Source organism: Colletes gigas, unplaced genomic scaffold, assembly GCF_013123115.1.
Source record: "Colletes gigas isolate AHSC1104 unplaced genomic scaffold, ASM1312311v1 Colletes_gigas_Sc00001, whole genome shotgun sequence".
Lineage (NCBI taxonomy): Eukaryota > Metazoa > Arthropoda > Insecta > Hymenoptera > Colletidae > Colletes > Colletes gigas.
Genome location: NW_025106630.1, coordinates 11,588,125 through 11,609,555, shown reverse-complemented (window position 1 = coordinate 11,609,555; position 21,431 = coordinate 11,588,125). Strand labels below are relative to the sequence as shown.

Below are 21,431 nucleotides of genomic sequence, written 5' to 3'. Positions count from 1 at the left end.
GCTGGCCGGGGTCAACGGATTTTTCCCTGTCACGTAGTCGGCGTCGAGCTGTTAAGTACGAAAGCAAAGCTGGTAAACACGATCCGTTGGTATCTTGTCGGTCCGCGAGACTATTAGCCTCGGTCCATGGCGGCGGGCGTGAAACTGGCGCCGATTATTCGTACGGTAATGCCGGGCCGGAAGTCGTGCGCGCCGCGGCGCCGACCGTTGATAACCGGTCCGTGTCCCCCTTGTCCGCGTCCCTTTCTATTTTTTATGACAGCCCGACACAGCGGTCGCAAATGCTTGCACGCGCAGCCCGCAAAACGGGGGCGAGCCGTGTCTGGTTCGCTCTCTCGTTGGTATTTCCAATTTCACAGAGCGTGGGTTAACGAGGCCCGAGGGCTGGAGAAGTTAGGGCGACCGAGCCCCTGGAACGTCCCCCCACACCCCCACCCCCCACGTTCCCCGCGAAAAGCGAGCCCCAATGGTCCCACTGTTACAACGCCTCTTCCCCCTCTTTTTCCCTATCCTCGTCTCTGTCACCCACGCACCCCTTTAAACACGGCGGTACCCTATCGCGCACGGGGTTCCGGCACATTACCTTCGCTGATTACCGGCCTGCCCCGCGGAGTATGTCACCCAGTCACCCTCGAGACACATACCTTCCGGAATCCTGCGACCCTTTCCTACGCTCGGTTCCGTATCTCCCAGATAGGCATCGCAGGAAGCGTTCGAGACGAACGAACCCAACGACCGTCTGCTTCGTCCTCCTGAGATTTAAGCGGTTCCCCGGGTGCTCCTGCTAGCCCCCATATTGGATTTCGCGTTTGTAAAAAGTTTATTATACACGCGAGCTTGCATGCGAGAATTCTGTCCCCTCGGATACCCAACAATTTCGCCAGCGCGCCAAACTCCGGGGCTTTAAACGACGCTGGAATACACCTGGGCAGTTGATATTCCAAATCGTATAAAATTCCATCTTTGGACAGTCGAATTCCTTCGATAGTAAGCAGGAGTGAGAAATTTTTAAGCATTTGAAACCATTCGCGCCAGGTTTACGGTGCTCTACGATGAAAAGGAAACCCCCAGTGCGATGCAACCAAGTTCTTAAGTTTGCAACGCACAATGCTGGGCTCGTTTGTCAGCGACAGATGAAATACGAATGAAATGGGATTGTAGCGATCGTTGAAAGGAAGTTTCCTTTGGGTTTCAGAGCAGCCCAAAAGTTGAACCTCTCGTCGAGCCCGCACCGTCGGCGTCGCTCCGGCGACGAGAACATCGGCTCGGACGAGCAGCCGATCTTTCCGAATGGATATGCAGCTCTGCTCCTCAAGTCGCCGCCGCCCGCACCACCTGCTCTCCTGCGGAGGATAGGCGTCAAAGAGCTCACCGGAGTCGGCAAGGTAAGTTCATCATACGCTCCGGTTCCCCGTATCGCGCTCTGCAACCACTGCTTCTTCCGCGCCGGTGCAGTGCTTACGGAGACTAATTAACGCGGTGCATTCGCTGGTCCGTCAAGCCCAGCCATTCGTACGGCTCTTGATAGAATTTCCACGCGGTTTAATCAGCGAACAGGACCGCCTTAGGTACCTCCCGCGCGATTCGATGCACACTGTTCCCCAAGTTTTTCCTTGCAATCAACGCTGGAACCATCCTTCGTCGAAACAGATATTTACATCGTAATTTACACACCCACCCACAGTATACCAAAGTATCCATCCATCCAGGTTCAAAGTTTCCACCATTTTTAAAAGCTTCATTGCACGTTGCTCCTCTAAAATGTCTCCAATTATAATTTTAATTTCAGATTTATGTTTATTTCGGAGGCGACCCAAAGCGCACGAGTGGGAACGCAGTAAAAAAAGCTCCTCGAAATCCTATAATCGGTCGTTATTCATACATCGCGTCGACAAACATGCTCCGTTGTAAAATAATTGCGGAATAATTGTTCATACGCGTCGGACGACACGGTAATAAAGTGCAAATTGGTCCTCGGGCAAAAATGAGTTTCGCGCGTGTGCTCAACACTTGCGACAAGCGGTTCGATCCTGTTTGGTCGGGAATTTCGCTCGAATTCGGCGTTTAAAAAGCGGTGCCTCGTTGCACAGGTATCAATACCAAATAATATATCTCCAGGACATCGAGCTGGAAAATTTATTCACGCGTTTGGAATCTTGGAATCCTCGCGGAGAGATTCGGTTTTGGAGGATCGATCTTTACGATCGGCGCTCGCGTATCTGGTATCCGGACGTGTACAGGCGTCCACGGACACCCGTGCAACGTGCAAGCAGCCTAAATCTCGAGGACGGTCGATCCAGCCAGGAAGCAAGCACGACTTCCGGTTCGCCCCGGCGTTTATCGTAAATTCGCGCGCGTTCCGAAGAACGGTTCCGGGCGAAACGACCGCGCTGCGATCCCGAATCCATCGTGCCGCATTCCGTCCCGACGCGTGCACACGCGACGCGTTTCGCCCGCTAACAGATATTTCGAGCACACGGACGTCCACGGGCGTGGAAATCTTGGCGAGGGCGGGCGATTTGAAATGCAGATGAGCGTCTCGCGCCGCTATAAGCCGCGGCTGCACCTTCTCCTCGCTCTTCCTCTTCCTCTTCCCGTTACCCGACGGATTTTCCACCGTCCTTCTGCCCGCGAGCATCCTCCGTCGCTTGAATATTCCTTTCGAAACGGATTCACGGATTCGAAGCGGTTTCACCGACGATCGATCGGGGGAAACACCGAACGCGGCCCTTTGGTCCCCTCCCTGTGTTTCCGGTTCGGTTCCATTAACCGGACATAACTCCCAATTTAGTTTCAAAATATAATATTAATCAAAGATGGAATATAATATCCAAGGAATCGACACGGTTTATCTCTGCATGAAATAACATTTCTCAACGATAGTTTTACTAAACCAGCACGCAGATCGATCGCTGTTTATCTGGTGAACGGCCACCAACTTGCCACCACTATTTATTGATATAAAGAGTAGCACAATCGTCTTTCATAACAGAATTATGCAATCCAAACATAATTATATGCCATTCATAACAATCTGCGACGCTTCAAACAACTTTGTTAGAACGGAATACTATATTAGGTTACTGCTGTTCCCACTCATTTACCCCATCGATTTATTTCCAATTTCCATAAAGCGTGTTTATGCCTTGATTGTCGATAGACTGTAAAGTACAGGACTGTTTGTATTAATCGGCACTCGATTGATAATAATTTCACGTCGGTGGAATAACTTTTCCAGCTAATCGAGCTCTAGCTTCGTCCACTATAGTGTTATTGCGCGGGTGTAGCATCGCAGGGTTAATTATCTTACGTACCGTACACGTTTCTTGGGAAAGCAATTCCAACTTGGTGTATCCAGCCACGTTCTGAGAATCAAACCGATAAAATTTTAAACGCGGGAACGTTTCTTGCGGACTACAGTAACCCCGTTTCGCGTTCAGACAACCCCTTTAATCCTACGCAGTATGCAGACGGTGGACCTGGGTTGTTTCTCACGTATATTAAAGTCTCGCATTCCTGAATAAATTTCAAATATAATTACGTTTCTTTCCCACGTGTTACTGTTCTACTAAAAAAGGGTAAAATAAGGGAACACATTCTCAAAACTTATTTTTACTTTTACTTTATTGATTGGACGTGTTCCTGGTCGAAGGGGACCCAGGTTTTACTAAACCTTATCGTTTGATTGAACAATCCCCGTTGTTCGAAGCTTGGTTACACGATGTTGAGAGCTCGCGTCCCAGATATTTCAGGAAACCACGGATACGCGAGATAGTATTACGTAAAGGGGGATGCTCGTTACGTTGCGTGGGCGGTACCCCTGGCGGAATAAAAGCCGAAGCCGAGCGTAAGCCGACCGGCGGAATTGTTGAAAATTAATTCATCAGAAATAAGGGCTTATTGTTTACCGGCCGGTAAAGCTAATTAAAACGGGGGCAGGCGGCTGGGATGGATACGGGGGTGGGGGGTTGGACCGCGAGAATGCTGGTCGTGTCTGTCTCCTTTAAAAGACGAGCCACATTGTTACGATGCTAGCTTTATAAGCAGCCGCGTTCCGACTTTCGTTTGTCTTCCCTTCCGCGCTCCTTTCGTTTTCCGTGCACTCGAAAAGCAACATTTTTCAGAGTCGAGTGGCGAAGGAAAGTTCAGTTTCCAGTACCGGGCGACGGCCAACGGGGGTCCGAATCTTTCGCACGAAAAATAATAGAACTCGATCAACCTCGAGAAACTTTCTTTTACAAATATCAGAGCTTCCGTATAGCAAGATTTTTCCTCAATCAGGCACAAATTATAATCCAGCACGAAGTCTAATAAGTTCTTAAAAAGTTTGTTTAACACGTCGACTGGAAATTTCCGTAAAACTTTACCGCGTGAACGCGGTCTGTGTTTCTGCATAATTCATACGTTTAATTCCTTATTTTTAAATCAACTTGCCCAAAAGTTTCGTGACGACGTATTGGGTACCTCCGCGACGTTATTTAAATTTCAATATCGTTGTTTGCTACTCTGTTTTCCGTGAAACGTTGGAAAAAATATATTTTTCAACCCTAAGAGGAAGGGAGTATAGTTCCACCGAAAATCGTAAGATCGTAGGATGGGGTCAGAGGGATCTGTCTATCGATTTGTGGCGCGTTCGCGCAAAGTCGAAAATCACGATTCGAGGTAAATCGAGCGGTAAGCGATCGATGGTGAAATTAGACGGGCAACATTACGGTCGCAGACGCGCCGATAGAAGCCGGCTTCGCTTCCGTAATTATCGTTTCTATGACGGGCGGGACAGAGCTCGGACCTGCCGTCTCACAGACAGTCGAATATTTAGTGTCTCTATGAAGAGAGTAATTAAACCGGCCGGTAGCGCGTCGAATACCGGCCAAACGCGGCTTTGCTTTGGCTTTCTGCTCGTTTAGTCGCGGAACCGTCTCTGTTCTGGCCGTTTCCCACCCCGTGGGCTCTCGCATGTGCGCGTTTTACCGGACGCAAGAGATTTCGCTGCTCCTGGCCGTCACTCTGTCTGTCCGTCCGTCCGTCTGTACGTTACCTTCGGTACTTTCAGGGCCACGCCACCAGCTTCCAATTTGGCTTCCAGCCGCCGCGCCGTGGCTACCAACGACGCGCCGCTCCGAGCGAAGCCGACGCGACAAAGCCCGTCCGCTCCGGTTTCCTCGTTTAAGTACAAACTCCTGTTTCGACTAGCCTGACATTTGCAGGGCAAACTGTCTTCCCCTAGCCGCGAAACGAACTCAACGATACAACTTTTCCACCCTCGACGCGACTCCCCGCGATCCACCCGACGATACTCTTACTCCCGCGACTTAGAATTTTAGGATTTCCTCGTTCAAGCCAGGTTTATCGTACGAACGAGCGAACGCTGCTATTTTACCTCTCTATAATAATGGTTTAGTAATCGACAAATTGAGGATTAAGGATTCAGGAATCTCTTACCCTCAACTTAAAATAGAAATTAGTTACTTGAGTCATCAACTCCAATACGTCACGAGTAACCTCGATTATTGTCTTGGCGAAGCGGATTTATCGAGCGCTCGTTAGTCGGTTCCGTGGACCCGCTCTGTCTCTTATCGGCGCGATGAAGAGGTCCGAGCGGACTCCGGAGGCAAACATTCCGATTTCCGGCGAATCTCGATCCAATATGCGACCCGCGCGGGCTCAATCTGCGAAGGAAGAGCCGCTGGCCTCGGAGGATTGGCAGAAGGGAACGCCTGCGAGTCAGACAAACGCAAAGTCAATAATCCATCCGAGCAGGGAGAGAAAAAGAGAGACGATGAGCGTGATTTTTATGGGTTCGTAGGACCGTGTACCGGCTATTTTCTCGTTTTTTTCCCCGGGATCGGGTGACTGGTCGAGGTGGAAGGCGAACGGACCGCGGTACGAGAGACGCCAAGAGGGAAAATACGGAGTTGGTCCGGGATCGTGAGAGCGGGGACGAAATGAACCGTGATCGCCGGTGGTCGTGGTTCCCATCCAGGAAACAACCTGGAACTCTCTTACGGATCCGATCGCCTCTAAGACAAAGAGAAGAGAGACTGGCCACTCGAACACGGAAACGGACAACGGGGTCGGAAATGAAGTTTTAAAGCCGAACCGACCGGAACGTCCACTCGGTTCCGTCTCGTTCTCCGAATCCAATTAAATAAAGAAAAGTAATCGACGCGTTAAGACAAATCTGATACTACATCCTCCTCGGGAACCGCTACATTTCGAACAAATTCGGTTCTCGTTTAAAACGTTCCATCCAATTTTATTTCTGTGCAATTCCACACCCTGTAGATGCACAGCAGAGGAGTCGATCTCAACTGAATTATTACAATAACTGCTTAGTTTGCTAGCCAAGTTCTTGTTTCACAAGTAAAGAAACGATAATCAGTGGTGACGATCGGTTGCAACAGCGCGGGGCGGAATGGGAGCAGTTTCGCGAGGACTAGTGCACCGCGTAGGAAAAGTTCATCGGCGAATCCATTTCATCGTTCACGGGCCATCGAACGATACCTCCTCCGGCAGAGGATCTAGAAAAAAATCGTCCGGTCCCTGTGCTTTGTTAACGAAGTTTGTTAACAGCGCGCGGACGAGCTTCTGGTCGAGTTCGTTCCAATCAGACGCGGTAATTCGTTTCTCCGTGGAATTATTTCGACGACGAATCGCCGTCCGGCAAGATCGAATTTTAGCGGCGTAACGGAACCGTGAAAGAAGGGGGACGCGTATCCGCGGTACCGTTGTCCAATCGGACGCCGTCGTTTCGGGGGGAGGATAGATTTATAGGGGAGAAAGTGACCGAGGACGCGAGGCGCGGAAAGTTTTCCGGGAAATCGTTTCGCTAATTCGAGAGAATTGATGTGGCGGGTAGACAGAGGGAACGCCTGGCAGAGTCTCCCTCGGAAAAAGAAACTTTTATGAGCTGCTCGATGCGGCTGAACTACCGCCACTTACTTCCCCTCGATTATTCGTTTATTAATAGAGCGTTTGGGCGAGATCTTCCTGTCTAGTCCGTTCCCTCTTTTTCACGTCCTTCGTTGGATATATCGTAGATCACTGTTAAACTTTTTAAGTCCCATGTCACAGCCAAGAGGATACTTTCTATAGCGATTTTATTTGAGAATCCACCGTAGATGAGGGCTCCTTATGCAGTAGTTTCTTATCAGGACACGTTAACTCTGAAACGTCACACTGGTGTCCAGCGTACCCCAATCTCTTTCATAAAGAGTGACATTTGGGTTCCTACCCCCATCAGAGAACTTTATGATGTCGACGTTATGATTGATGCTGTGTCAGCCTCGATATGCTCGAGGAATTGAAACAGCGATCTTCCGAAATCTCTGTGGGTGGTCCCGTGCATCGACAAATTTGCTTCGCGCAAATTAAATTACATATCATACAAAAAGCATGGATATAAAATAAAATTATTTTATCCATCGAAGCTTTTAAAATATTAACATCTTATGGCGGTTACGATGTTTGTTTGGTGCATAGTGTTTGTTTCGCGGACGATGCGCCGCGACGCAGCGGTTAAGGGCTACTGAAAGAAAGAGGAAAGTCCGTCGCGACGCGGTTAGCGCGCGAGGATCGATCGATCGTCGTTATCCTGGCGTGCCCTGGGGATAGGCGCGAGGACATGCGCAATTTGATCGAGGAAGCTGCTGACCAGGACGCGCCGCGGTCAGCGGTTTAAACCCACGCGTTTGCTAGGGTTTATTGAAATGTCCGGTCTTAGGCGGGCGCCTCCGTCGTCGGGCGAAAGACGAAAGGGACGCCGGACACCCTCGTCGGTCCCGTCACCCTCCGACCTCAGAATACCTAATGAGGACTTTTGATTTTACCCGGGGTCCGGACGAACTTTACCGAATCCTGGCCAATTGCGCGTGTCATTAGACGCGACGGGTTGATCCGTTATTTCCGAGTCGACGATGTCCTCCGAACCTCCAGTTACTCTTTGACGTCTAACAATCCCGACTACGTAGCTTGGAAATGTTTTGACAGCCCTCGAATTAAAGGAAATCCCTTTCGATATCATTGGATATTATAGAAGGTTATTCTACTCTCCAAGCTTGATTTTTAAAATCATCAGATTTGGTTATAAGGACCACTCTTCCACTGTAATATTCGATGCGTTCGGTTCCGCGTTGGCTATCGATTTTCATGGAATCTTTTAATGTACAATTAAAATTCAACCCCCGGGTTCGATATCACGAAGTTAGTCGGTTAAAAATCATCTCGCGACCGTCTTCTAATTCGATTTCGCGCGATTCCACTCTAATAGAGGACGATAACAAGGTCTCACCGATGGGGTTATTTTAATAATGAATTAATCCGAGGGGCGTTATAGGCACCAGGAAGACCGACGTAGGGGTGTTTGCGGGCGGTCCGTAGGGAGCATGGGTACCACGTGGGCCACGTGGTACCCACAGGATAATTGGAGGTCACTGCGGTTTTAGGGACTCCTGCGGCCCCTTCCCGGCCGTTCTACGGAAACCCTTACGTACGAGCTTGTATGCACGGCTGTTCGACTGCTGGCATTACCCGGATTCCTGATTCGCTTTGCTGCATAATAATTAAGGATTTTGCGTGTCGTGATAGAGTACCGCGCTACCGCAGGCGAACGGAGGCTGGCCTCGTCGAGGAAACCGTACTGCAACCGGTTACAGAGAAGCACGGTTAGAGCTTCCGTGTAATTATGTCTCGTGGAATTATCCGTCTAGCGGTGTTCGACGTCCAATAATTATAATTGATGAAAAAGTCGTCCGTTGCACCACTACCGTAATATACTTTTTCCTGGACGGGAATTATTTCTCGCGTGATAGCTCTATTCGACGAAAGAACGATCTCGATCCGTGTAATGTCTTCGATGTATGCCCGTGTTTCGTTCCGACTTATTTTACACGTTGCAATAGAGTATTTTGATCGAATTTTGATCGATATTAATTTTGAAAAACTGTGTGGATACACGCAACGACGAGATGCGCTCAAACAAAGGACGCGTGTCTAGGTGATTACGCTCGGAGTGCATTTTGACGCTCGTTTTTCAGCTTTGTGGCGACGAATAGCTAACCATCGTCGCCACGAGGCAAATATACCTTGGCACGTTGACGATCCAGCGACCGGACAAGTCACCGTGTCAATTTTTATCGGTATTTCTCAACCGAGTTCACGCGTTATCAAATCGAGTCCATTTTTTACAATAAATACAAAAATGTCTTTGTAAGTGTTTACTCCCTGATACAGCTAATAATTTTAATGTCAGAAAACTTATTTTTTTATGTAATTATCCCCTTCCTAGTTGCACCATGATTATTAGGATTGGCACTGTATATAATTCCTGTTAATTTAGGCACGTACTTCCTCCTTGAAGATTATATCTCGTGATTGGCATTCGTTCGACTCGCTTCACGTTATCGCTGTGAAGCGAACATTCGCCTATCGGATCTCGAGTGATCCAAGCATCGCCAGACGAGGGTTAATTAGCTTTGATCAAATTTCAATGGAGGTGAAATTATATCACCGGCAGGGAGAGAGAGAGAGAGACGGTAATTCGGAGGAACGAGCAGCGAAATTATTTTGTTGCCGGTTCTTGAAATTATCGATCGAATTATTCATTGAAATTTCACCATCTAAATAACTTCAACGTTTTAAATTGTACACTGGTAATCGCCGTACGTGTCTTCGGTATAAAGAAAAATTCAATCACGCTGTGCACTTCGCGTTCATCTGTATTCACGAATGTCAGTAATCCGTAGCACAAAGTGAATAAAGTACGGCTTCAAACTTTCATATTGCGTTATATGGGCACGGAGAAAGTTAATATGGTTTTCGTGTATGGCGAGCGTTGCCGAAGTACGAACTAAGCAGTGCGTTTGTATGCTGGAAAGTTCCCTGACCGTGCCAGATTCGACAATATGGACAGTCTACTTCGAACCACCCTGAAAAGTCACCACCCTCGAATACTCGTATCGGCAACGTGTATGTAACGGAATTCTCGAATTATTTAACCATTTTTGGTCAAGACATTTCCCAAATTACCTAAATTCTGAACGTCGTTTCGTCGATCGACGTACGATGTCCGACCATGCGTCGACTTTTCTACTTAAAAACCAGCCACGATCGACGCGCTGAATTTTCGCGTCGTATCGTTCGACTAAATTCCTCCGTGGAATTTCCGTGGCTCGTTTCAAGGCTAGAAAATTCAAATGCAACGGTGGGATTTCGTCGTCTTCGCTATCCACGGCGCACAACCTTTATTCCAGGGCGTCGCGATTGGTGCTCGCAATCGCGCTAGTTAGATCACGACTCGGCGCATCGCGACACGTTTAATTTTCCTGCGCGTTTTCCTTAATTGAAGTTACGAAACAAAAGGAACCTCGAGACGCTCGAAAGGCGTACCTTCGCTTTTGGGAAGCGAAACGTTTCCGCGCGTTTCATTACGAGGCCCTTCATTCCGGCCGACAGGCGCGCGGCGCGCAACCCGCTGGGAGAAATATTTCAAAATGAATTTCTGTTTAATTCAACGGCCCGCCCGAGAAACCGCGCGCCGTTGCCCCTAGCCCATTGCTGCCTAAATAAACCAATTAGTAATTATCACGTAACCCGATGCTCGGGGCCCTCCTTTGTCCTGCGAACCGAAAACTTTCAAATCTCGAAGATATTTCGCTGCAAATAGAACAACGTGCAAGAAAATAGAAAATTTGGAATTTCGTCTTGAATATTTCGAAAATGTAGAATATCTTAAAAGACTCGAAAGTCACGCTTTTGGCACTCGTTGCACCGTTTCTCGTTACTGTTACGATCAGACTGCGAAATTCATGCATTTATGATATATTTTGCCACGAGAAACGTATGCATAATGCATGTAGAATATATTACATAAACGAACAAAGTAATTTCAGCAGATTTTATTAAGAAGTTAAAAAGGGGCGGATAAACAAACAGAAGGGAAGAAGCTCGTTCCAACATTTCTCAAGAAGCACGTCAACGATTCGATCGAATAATTCCGAAACAATGACGGTCGTTCTGTGGCGGACTCCCGTGTTAATTCCGTGGTTGTTAATTACCAGCGACGTATCATCGGTTACAATGGCCCGATTCGAGACGCGACCGATGGAATTTCGTATTCGATTATGGCGGCGAGAGCCGGTCGTCGGACAGCTGTCACGGATGTATCCACTTTGCGACAGATTCTCTTCGTTCCTGCTGTTTTCCAATCGTTCGCCTCGGTGCAGCCACGCCGCGTCGATAGACGAACTTCCACGATACTTCCTCGAGGAATTTCCTTCGATCGCCGGGAAAGTGGATTTCTAGTCGGGGCGCGGCCAGGAAGGAAGAGATGCCTATCGGTCACCCAATTCGCGCCTTTCAATTTCTCCCATATCCCCAAATACAAACAGAATCTAGCAAATTTACTCAAAACTTGCTTCGTCCATTTTTAAAATACGTACGAAATATTTCGCGTTAACCCCATCGATTGCTTTCTATAAAATTCTCCAGACGTCGATTCCTTATTTTTATTACTATTATATTATGGATTATTTCCATTAATTCATTGGTTTTTAAATGCTTTAAAGTTCATTTCCATTGAGTAAAATAATTCAGGTGAAATTGAGAGTTCATCGAAGGGTTAATTTCGAAGAATGTGGCCAGAAAGAACGTTGTGGGGTTAAATATGCATAGAATAATGGGGATCGTGTAATCCGATCGTTTAAGCGGGGTTTTATCGCATCGCGGAATATTCGACGGAAGAAATTGAATGATGGATAACGGCTAGCCGTGGATCCCAGCTTCGTCGGTTCGGAAGTTTATTAGAAATCTTTGAACGGGAGCAAAGGGCGGAGGGGGTGGGTGACGAGAGACAACCGGGATCCAAAGCGAGCCGCGTGCGTTCGCGCCAGTTGTTTGCGAACGTTAGTTTTGACAGGGTAATCCGTAAAGCAACCCAACCGTGACGAGTCTCTGAATTATTTGCCCGCCCGCGTGTATATTTTTACGGAAGCGTTGTCTGGCTCGTGGCACCTGGCGCGCGTCAGAAGCAACGGGAACTAATGACCGAGCCGCTGTTTGAAGTGAAATTTTTGATCGCGGCTCAAAGCCCGAGGAGTGCCGTTTCTCTCCCGCTGCGTTTATTGCTAACGAAGCTTCTAACAACACCGCCCGGGAATGGCTCTCGCAGCCTGAATAACCCTTCAACTATCGCGCATTGTTCTCCGTATTTTCTCCGACTCAAAGACTCTCTCGTTCGATCTGTTGCTCGTAGAATTCGTTCCTCCTCGACTTTAACTTCGTAATTATAGTAATATAGATAGAAACACACCCTAAAAATGTTTCGAAAGTGTCAAGGGATCAGAGTGGTTGTCAACAATTTAATAAAAGCCCGCGATGGACCAAGAAGTAATTAGTTCCCCGGGAAAGAAGATGGCGGATGGCGCGGGAAAATGTTTGCGCGACATTTGGGAAGGATAACGCGACGCGCGCGATTAAACCGCGCTTTGCCAGCGAGCGTTCGCAATCAAACAACCGAGGATCGATTATGGTCGAACAAATCGACTCCGCGGAGCGTCCGCTGGCTGTCGATTCGAACGTCAATCGCGCGGAGGGGTTTTCGATAGGCGAAACGGGGGGAGAGGCGGCGAAAAAAACGGTCTCGCGCTCTCCCGTTTTTCTTTCCGCCGTTTTGTTTGTTTTCGAATCGTCGAGAACGCGAATCGTCGCCGCTTGCGCGCGGTACTTTTCACCGCGCGGCTTCGCGGCCAAAAAATTTTATTGGCGAGCCGGACGCATCCGCGGCCGGATTTCCATCGAACAAATGAGAAGTTCCAGAGGAGAGGCGGCCCCGAGCTGGCTTTGAGGCGTAAAATTACAGCGAAATTCGCGCTGCCGTCGTGATCTACGCCAACGTTCGGGAAAACGCGCGCGTTTCGACCTTTCGCGCACGATTCAATCGCCATCGGCTCAAAAGCGTGTTCGTTAGAGACGGGACCGATCCACTGGCGTGCTGAGTAATATCGATAGGTATCAATTCCCAGGCGTTGCGTCGAGCCATCCATCGTACGTGTATCGATACGAGTCGGTGTTGGTGAGACGGGCTCGTGAAACGTCGAGTCGATCGTTTAGTCGATAGAACGATGTAGTTTACTTAGCACCACGGTTGAATAACTTGGAATAAATAATGTAAAATCTGTTATACTCTCTAGAGTAATTTAATCGTTGAATGCATTTAAACGAAACGTATGGTAGAAAGTATGGGTGTTCTCTCAAAACATTTCTATGAAATTTCATGAAAATATACAACTGACACGAAACGTCAGAAGAGAAAGAAATACACGTTTCATCGTCGCGTTAACATTATTTTGTATTTGCTTTTGCCCGGCAGCGTCATCTGCGGCGACAGTATTTTCTTATACGAGTCCCCCGTTAATGTAATCTTTGTGTGCTTAACGTGCGTTGCGGTTTTACAGGTAATCTGCATTTTTCAAAACTTTTTGCCCCTTTAAACCTCATTACCTCGAAAGCCACTGTACCGATTTTCGCTCAAATTACGTTTTGACAGTAATAGAGGGTTGCTTTGCAGCCCCGATTACGACCAATGCTGTGTACATTCAAACCGGAAGAATAAGCAGCCAGATCTAACTCGGTTCAATGGTTCTCGAGTTGATCGCGTACATACAAATTCACGAGCGTTCGAACAAACTAATTTATATAGCAGAGCCGGTACAATGAAAGGGTTGAACTAGGTGCAGCGTTCGCCTAGCCTTTTCAATGTTCTGGGATTGGAAGCAACGTATGTGGGACGCGAGTAGCGTTTTCGTTTCACGCGAGGGCAGACATTCTCTCGACAATGCGCCTCGTTCGTCGAAACGCGCAGCCTCTATTTCGTGTACGTTCGGCTTCCACTATTAGATCCTCTCGACGGCTCGTTCGCAAAGTTTCTATCGTAATTACCCATTCTAAGCGGTTTAACGAGCCGTGGTTCCACTAAACACCCCTGTAGCTACCATCTTGTTACCCGGAGAATAACTTCGGCTCGACGCGTATTTAACCAACGTGGCCCCGCGCCGTTGCTCGTGTTTCGTTTAATTCCGATTTCTACCCCCGTCGACCGTGAACGGGAGGCGGTTCGTTAAGGAGTTAAGCTGCCTTCGGCCCGGGGAATCGACTAGTTGTTGCTGCGTTTCGGACATTCGTCGATTCCTCTGCGTCGCGCGACCCCCGAAACTTTCGAGACGACGCTCCTGAAATTATGGCGCTAGCTGGTTCGCGCGACGACCATAACCGTAGAAATCGAGGTTAAAGTCTCGACAGTTGCACGTTGAAACGAAGAAAACGTATAATAATAAACGAACGAACATTTTTAGAGAATAATTATATAAGAAAAAAGATCTCATTGAACGAGTAATTCCGAATTCACGTTCGCGTGCACTTTTATAACAAACGAATCTCATTAAAACAAGATGGAAAAGCGAAGTATACTTACGGAATAACAATTGTTATTTGTTGCAACTATTTTACCATTGCGCTAACAACCGTCTGTATTAAAACTTTACACACGGTACGATTGTCGAATATAGAACTCAGGAATCGCAAACCTTAACTAGATTTAAACGACCGGGTGTCGGTAAAAAACAAGCGTCCCCGGCAGTGTCAGTTCCCGTCAGAATCAATATTTGCGTAAATATCGAAGCAGTTTCATCCGCGTGACCCACTCTGCACAGTCGTTTCTGTACCGCGAACGTCCTCTCCGGCAATTTCGTTCGTTTAATCCTATTTATTTCGCGGTCTCGTTTCCCTCTCGCTCTCGCTTTCGTTTTTTAATAAAGCGATCGCAACACCGTGCATGGAATAGAAAAGAATCCGTTGTTCGACAATGGGGGGGGAACCCCGGAATGGTTCCCGACCACTTTCTGTTTGCTCGTCCAATGAGTATCTCGGTGTAAACGAAACTCGATGGGACGAGATCCGACTACGTTTCGGGTAGCACCGAGGAAACGTTGTTTAATTTCGACGAACACGTCCGGTGCGTCTGGGGTTCCGGTGCATCCTGGACCGGTAACACGATACAGGACAAAAAGCAACCGCAGTCCCGACGAAAATCCCTTCTGCAAACTGTATCGACGTCCCTGTCAGTAGCCTCGATTACCGGTATCGAGTCCACGGTCTCTCGATCCGTCCTCGAAGCAACGACCATTTCGAACAGCAAATTCGCCCCGAGAGACGACCTAAATCGAATATTTGGATCTCGACCACGGTCGAAACTGCATAGATTACTTGCTCAATATGCAAGACAATCGTTCCGTCGATGATTTCAATTCGTATGGGACGAAGAAAAAGAAACGAAGATCGATCAGAGTCCTTGGTTTAATATAAAAATTACACTCATGGTCTGTTCTCACTCAACGTCGATGTTCCTCGTAACTTTTTGAGTTCTGTTTCGACTCCCGAGTAATCCCCCAACTCCGACGGTGGACTATCGGAAGAAAATCTGGAGTCTCCAAAGTTTAAAGTACAGAAACTGGTCCTGCAACGTGTCCTTAATATGGAAACTTGCGAAACGTCGCGCAAATCCAGTCGTTCGACCCTTCGGCGATCGGCGGTCCCTCGAGGGGCAGAGGCTGCGCGAAACGGTCATTCGGTTCCTCGTCTCTCTCGCTCTCTCCGTCGAACTGGTAGCACTTTAATAAATGTCCCTGACGCGTGGTCGGCAAGGGTACAAATCGCCTGGAACCGCAGACACAATGCTTAGTAATGGTGAGCGACGGGTTCGTGCAATGTCCCCCTGCATTACCGGTTCCTGGTGGCGCGCGATACCCATTTGTTACGTTCCTTGGCTGCAGGCGTCGCGCGTTCGTCCGGCGCGATTTGATTTCGGCGCAAATCGCCGGACAAACGACCTTAATTAATCCTTCTCGTTCGACGGCCACTCCATGGTACTCGCCATCTGACGCGAGTCCATCGAAACCGTCGTCGCTTTGATCCTGGCCCGATCCAGCCCAGACTTTCGTCGCATCGACGATCGCTCGACCCTCCAGTCCCGCCATTTACCGTGCAGCAACCTCAAATTTCCCTGCTTTTACCACTAAACGAGACTTGTTCCTCGTAAGAATGGATAGACTGTATGAAACTGTGGTTTTCACAATTTTTTAATATCTTTAACGATATTTGTTCGTCGAATTTCTTGGAGCTCTGGTTAAGGGATGAAATTATACAGGGTGTTCGGTCACCCCTGGGGGAAATATTAATGGGAGATTCTAGAGGCCAAAATAAGACTAAAATCAAGAATTTTCTTTTCGCCGAAAAATTTCAGCAGCTACCCCCTGTATAATGTAAGGGTTGAAACGACGCGAGGAAAACGTACTCCTACGGTTGTATTAGCGGGGAAATAAATATTCAAGTCAGTCACATTTTTCAACGCGAGAAAGTTTCTTTCGTGTCCCCGTTGGCTCCCCTGGGGGTCGCGACCCCTGCGTTGGAGAACCTTGCTATACGGGAAAATTTGACTCTTTATGGCCGCTGTGTGCCGGACAATGAGTACAGTAAAGTTGAACAAATTTTAATTCGTAAACCATGTATATGATATCGGCTTGAATAAGGATTATAATTTGTGAATAAAATTTGCCTGACTCTGAATTGAGGTACGTGCATGTGACTATCGTCTGGGGCCGTTGAAGGGTTCAAGGTTTAATTCCCCGCATAGCATCTATTGTTTGACGCGCCATAATCGTCGGGAGCGTTTAAAAAGTTGCTCGTTTGGCTGGCGGAACCGATCTCCGGGCGCGGAGTTTGCACGCGAGAGAAAAACTTTCATCGACGCGACAGCTCCTCCCAGGAATTTCGAGCGCGTCCGCGACGGAATTCCACCGGCAAACTCCCCGGGAATTCTCGACGACGACGCCGTTAATACCGTAAAACTCGATACGCGGGCGTGCTTATGGATTATCGATATTTACCTGCGTACGGTTGCGTCGTCGTACGTCTGCAAGAAGTCCTCTGCCCATCCGCCTTGGATCCTGAATAAACAATATTCACGGGGCACGGTGAGGAGAGGAGTCGGACTACCTGGAAGTATTCATACGTCCGACGCCTCCTTCGGAATTCCCTTTGAATTTTACGCTTTACGCCATCGTCGTCTCGTGCTTCAACTTTATTGCAGTGTGTACCGGTCGCAACAAAGCTGCACGGGAACATCTCAGGAGGCGGATAAAATATACAAAAACCGATGGCACGGACCCACGGCGACCTTTGCCGGCAGACCTATAAAAGTGCAGACTTTCAACCCTCTTTCGCGAGCAGTCTCTTTCGAAATTGCCCGCCTCTCTCTCTCGAGCCACGAGAATACCTTTTTTAAAACTGAATCATCCGTCGAATCGGACTATCCGAATAACGTTGGTCTCTGTGGAATTTCTGAACATTGTACGTCGTAGAATCCGATAAACTATGCTGATACAGATTACATTAACCTGTTCAACTATTCCGGCACGACTGGGATTCGAGGCGGCCATGAATTCGTAAAGGTTACAAAATTAAATTGGCGTTTCGCTGGCGCAGCCATTGTAATTGCAAATAAATACGCTTAATTAACCCACGCGTAGCCGAGGTATTTATAATACAGTGGCGGTCAGCCGAATTTCCAGTGCGTCTACTTTTTTTACGTTACGAGTAAATTGCCTCGTCGTAGTTGTCTTTTAATTTAATTTTTTCCATTCGGGTAGAAAAAAAGTGGATAATCTATATCAGACATCAGCGCTAATGCATTATAGTAGGGTAACTGGATCCCCACCTACTTAAGGGTTAAATTTCCTAATGGTGCAACGTGGCAACATCGTCGCAAGATTGATGGATGTCGTAGGTTAACATCAGTATGCACTTCCGCTTATTTTAAATAAAATAATTCCTCCCTCAAGAGGTGAAATGCACGCGAAAACGATATTCCCGTTTCCCCGAGGGCGCAGTAACTTTGAACAGCTAGATTTATAAAAGTTAATCGACATTTGCAGAATCTAGCGACTGTGAGTTACAAGTTATTGGCTGTATTTATCATGGAACGTCAAGTTACGTTTCAGTTATCGGTCAATAAAGGCAGAAATATAGCTTCATCTCCATTATATTTCCTTTTGACTCTGTCTATCCGGTTCTGTTGTCTGTTCGTAATAAATTCGATCTGTCCCGTTGTTTGATGTTCTTTCATCGAAACAATCACGCGACGTTCATTTCCCCCCAGACATCCGAGCGATTGCAAATAATCGAAACCCACCGCGGTGACATTATTTCGAAGATTATGGTGCACGCGATGGGATCGATCTCAACCCTCGACCGTATATTTTCTCTAGAAACGAATCTTGCGGTCGTCCGAGGGTCAAAAAGCGAGATCTGTTCGCGATCCCCCCCTTGTATCTTTCAAATTCGCTCTCGATCTTCTATTATTTACCACCTGGATTGTCCACCGGATTATCCCTACCCCCGTCGGTCGTGAAAAAGAATTAGGGAGTCGCTGGTTTACGACAGCGGCAAGAGACAGTCGGCGGAGGGGGTAAATTGCGTTGCGAACGAGTAACACGAGTCGTTAGCGGCTAATCCAACAGAGGGAACGTAGGGGACAGGGGTTCGAAGCAGTGCTCTAACCGTGGTGGCCGCCACCTTCCCCCGTCTATGGGGGCTCAAGAGTTGCGCGAAAACAAGCAGACAGGTTTTCGAGGGGTCGCGAGAGGAAAGAGGCTCGCGCAGATGAGCGACGAGGCCCGAAACACACGGGGCCGCTGTTGATTCAAGTGGGCACGTGATAAAAATGACAATGATGAGTTAATGCAATAACTGTGTACCTACCCGACCCTCCTCTGGCCGTCTAGCTGCACGGGGCCGCGCGAACACGCGTTACGTTTGCGTTTCCCGCTGTTTGCGACCTACACTACCCTCCATAAGTATTCACCCGCTCCGAAAACCGAACGATACGTCGCCGTTTCTTCTCAGATTCTCTGCACCCTTGCAAAGTTCCTGCCGCGTCAAATCGACTTTCCCAAAAACGAAACATCGGGGAAAAGAAATTTTATTTTACGTTGCTTCTGCACACGGAATTATCTCCTTTCTAGTTGCGTCACCCTCTTAGTTGCGTTAAGAATACGAATTTGAACGATATCGATTGTCGAGGACGTCGAGTCGAATAAAATGGCGGTGAAGTGGAGGAATACTTGTGAAGGGTAGTGTACGTAACACGGGCATCCATCCGGTGGACCGTTTCCCAATTCGAGCTCGATACAGCTCGCGCCCTTTCGCTCTCGGCGCCCTCCCTTCCGCCGTTGCTCCGGACCTCCATTGGCGTAGACAGTGTCAGGGGTCGAAAGGGAGGGCGAAGGGGCGCCGATAAACCATAGCCATAGCCGATGGAAACTGTATTCCTGGTATTTAGCGCAGGCCCTACCAATTTACTTCGCGCGGGCAATAAACCCTAGCTAAACGGGATTAATGCCTGGCAGTCTCGTGCACTCCGAACTTTCGATGCTCTCACTTACGGTTTCCGGGGGGGGTCTCGGCAAAGAACCGAGCTCCTGCGCGCCGATTTTCCTTCCTCTACCCCTGACCGATCGTCGCTTCTTCCCTTTGCTTCGCGTATTACGTCGAGCGTGACTCGATTATGATATTCCCGTACGAACACGAGGGGCTCCGAAGGATCTTTGGGCGTCGGGGTTAATGACTGACGTTTTATTACGAGTCCCTTCTTCTAAGAACAACTGGTACGTGAACATTGTCCATTTTTCTAAGACGCAGCGAAACCCCTTCAGTTTAAATTGATCGGTAATTCAACGAGGCTCCGGTCGAGCGGATTTGCAATTTAAAAACGCTCGTTAAAGTCGCGAAGGGGTACGAGGATCCCCCTCCTTGGTCGTTGGTGCCCTTTTCCCCTGGTCGGGCGACGTCGGTCGAGACACGGGACGCTGCTTGAATTTCGGTAGGTGGGAGGGGGTCTCGCGATTGTTTTTGGAGTTAATTGGCCGCTGGATGGGCGAGAACACTGCGCCAGCCGAGGCCCGTTGCATAATTAATCCACCGCCGGCTGACCTCACGGTGCACTGACCACTGTTGCCGCTGTTTGCGCATTTCGAATAGCCAGTTGCCGGCACGGCCGATAGCCAGTTGGCTGAGGGCGCATTGACTTCTGTAACGAGTGAAACACGAGGCCCCGGAGGCCGTCCAGATTGCCAGCTCTGTCTGGCAAGGTGCTTTCATCCGTGCCTCGCGATCGATTCCATTGAAAATTACGCCCACGACATAGCCAAAACCACCCCTCAAACCTGTACGTGATTTAATTACTTGTACGTGGAGTAATATTTGGGCTGAGATTCCGGTTAGCACCGACCAACAACTTACCATGGTTAATTTACGGTGTAACGCGAAGTGCACGAAACTTGGATCGTTCCTCGATCGTTGCGTCCCGTAATCCTTGCGGCGGCGGCGGCGGCGGCGGGCGACGCGACTTTTGATATCCCTGGGTAAGTCACCGTTGATAAACTAACGATAAGTGCTTAGATATTTGTCCAGATTCATTGTACACCCCCTCGGAAATTTTATAATTTCCTCGGTGAACTTTACAGGTTTCTGTAACGAGCTCATCGCACAATGGCGGTTTTAAACGGCACGAAATGCGATAGTGAATGAAAATTGAATGTATCTCTGCCCGCGATAATCTGATTAAGTGGACGCAATTTCCGGCGGATAATTACTTTTTTGTTCCACTATATGTGCGGCATAATCTTCCGAGGATGAAATTTCCTTTTTGCAGCGGGAGTTTTTCCTATATCTCCCCATTGTTGTACGCGGGCGACATTATTGCGCGGGATCCACTTCTTCGTCCCCGCAACAATCCAGTCTTGATAACAACAAAACGGCGATAGTCTTTCTTCAACCTCCCGAATATTAATATTAAAAATAACTTTCCAACCTTCGATACGAAAGGGTTAATTTTCGCCGCGACGACAGGTACATTGGACACCTTTTCGTCGCGTCGAATTTATTCGACCTTCGACGGGGGGAAAAAAATTCTTCCCTTTGGGCGAGCCTCCCTCTAACGAGGGTCGGAAATTCATACGTCGGTGCTGGTGCTTTCAACGGTCGTGCCCGGCCGTAACACGAGCGAGAAGTCGGAATCGGAGTTCTTAGTATTCCGGCACGCGAGCCGCCTTTTCCATTTCCCGTTAAGAAATCCATTTTTCCTCAAAGAACAGCTCGCGCCGCGCGAGATCGCTATCTCCGGTTATCTCGCCGCGTTCACCTGTTTCCCTCTTGCTTCCGCCCCCTCCTGTTCACGCACACCTTCGACGAACCCTCTCTCCGTTTCGCTCGTTCCGTCGATATATCTCGAATTGGCGGGCGCGACCATTAATTTCATTTTATCGCCGCATGGGATTCGAAGCGAGCGCCGCGGTAATGCGTTTTAAATGTAAAACAGGCTA

At 48.4% G+C, this 21,431-nt stretch overlaps 1 protein-coding gene across 1 annotated transcript in view; it reads left to right on the top strand.

Annotated features, from left to right (window-relative positions):
• Window positions 1-21,431, top strand: part of LOC122396860 — a 328,173-nt gene that overhangs the window by 205,475 nt on the left and 101,267 nt on the right. Inside the window, exon 6 of the mRNA XM_043395583.1 lies at window positions 1,196-1,385. Coding sequence (XP_043251518.1) covers window positions 1,196-1,385 — 190 coding nt within the window. The remainder of the gene's footprint in view (window positions 1-1,195; window positions 1,386-21,431) is intronic.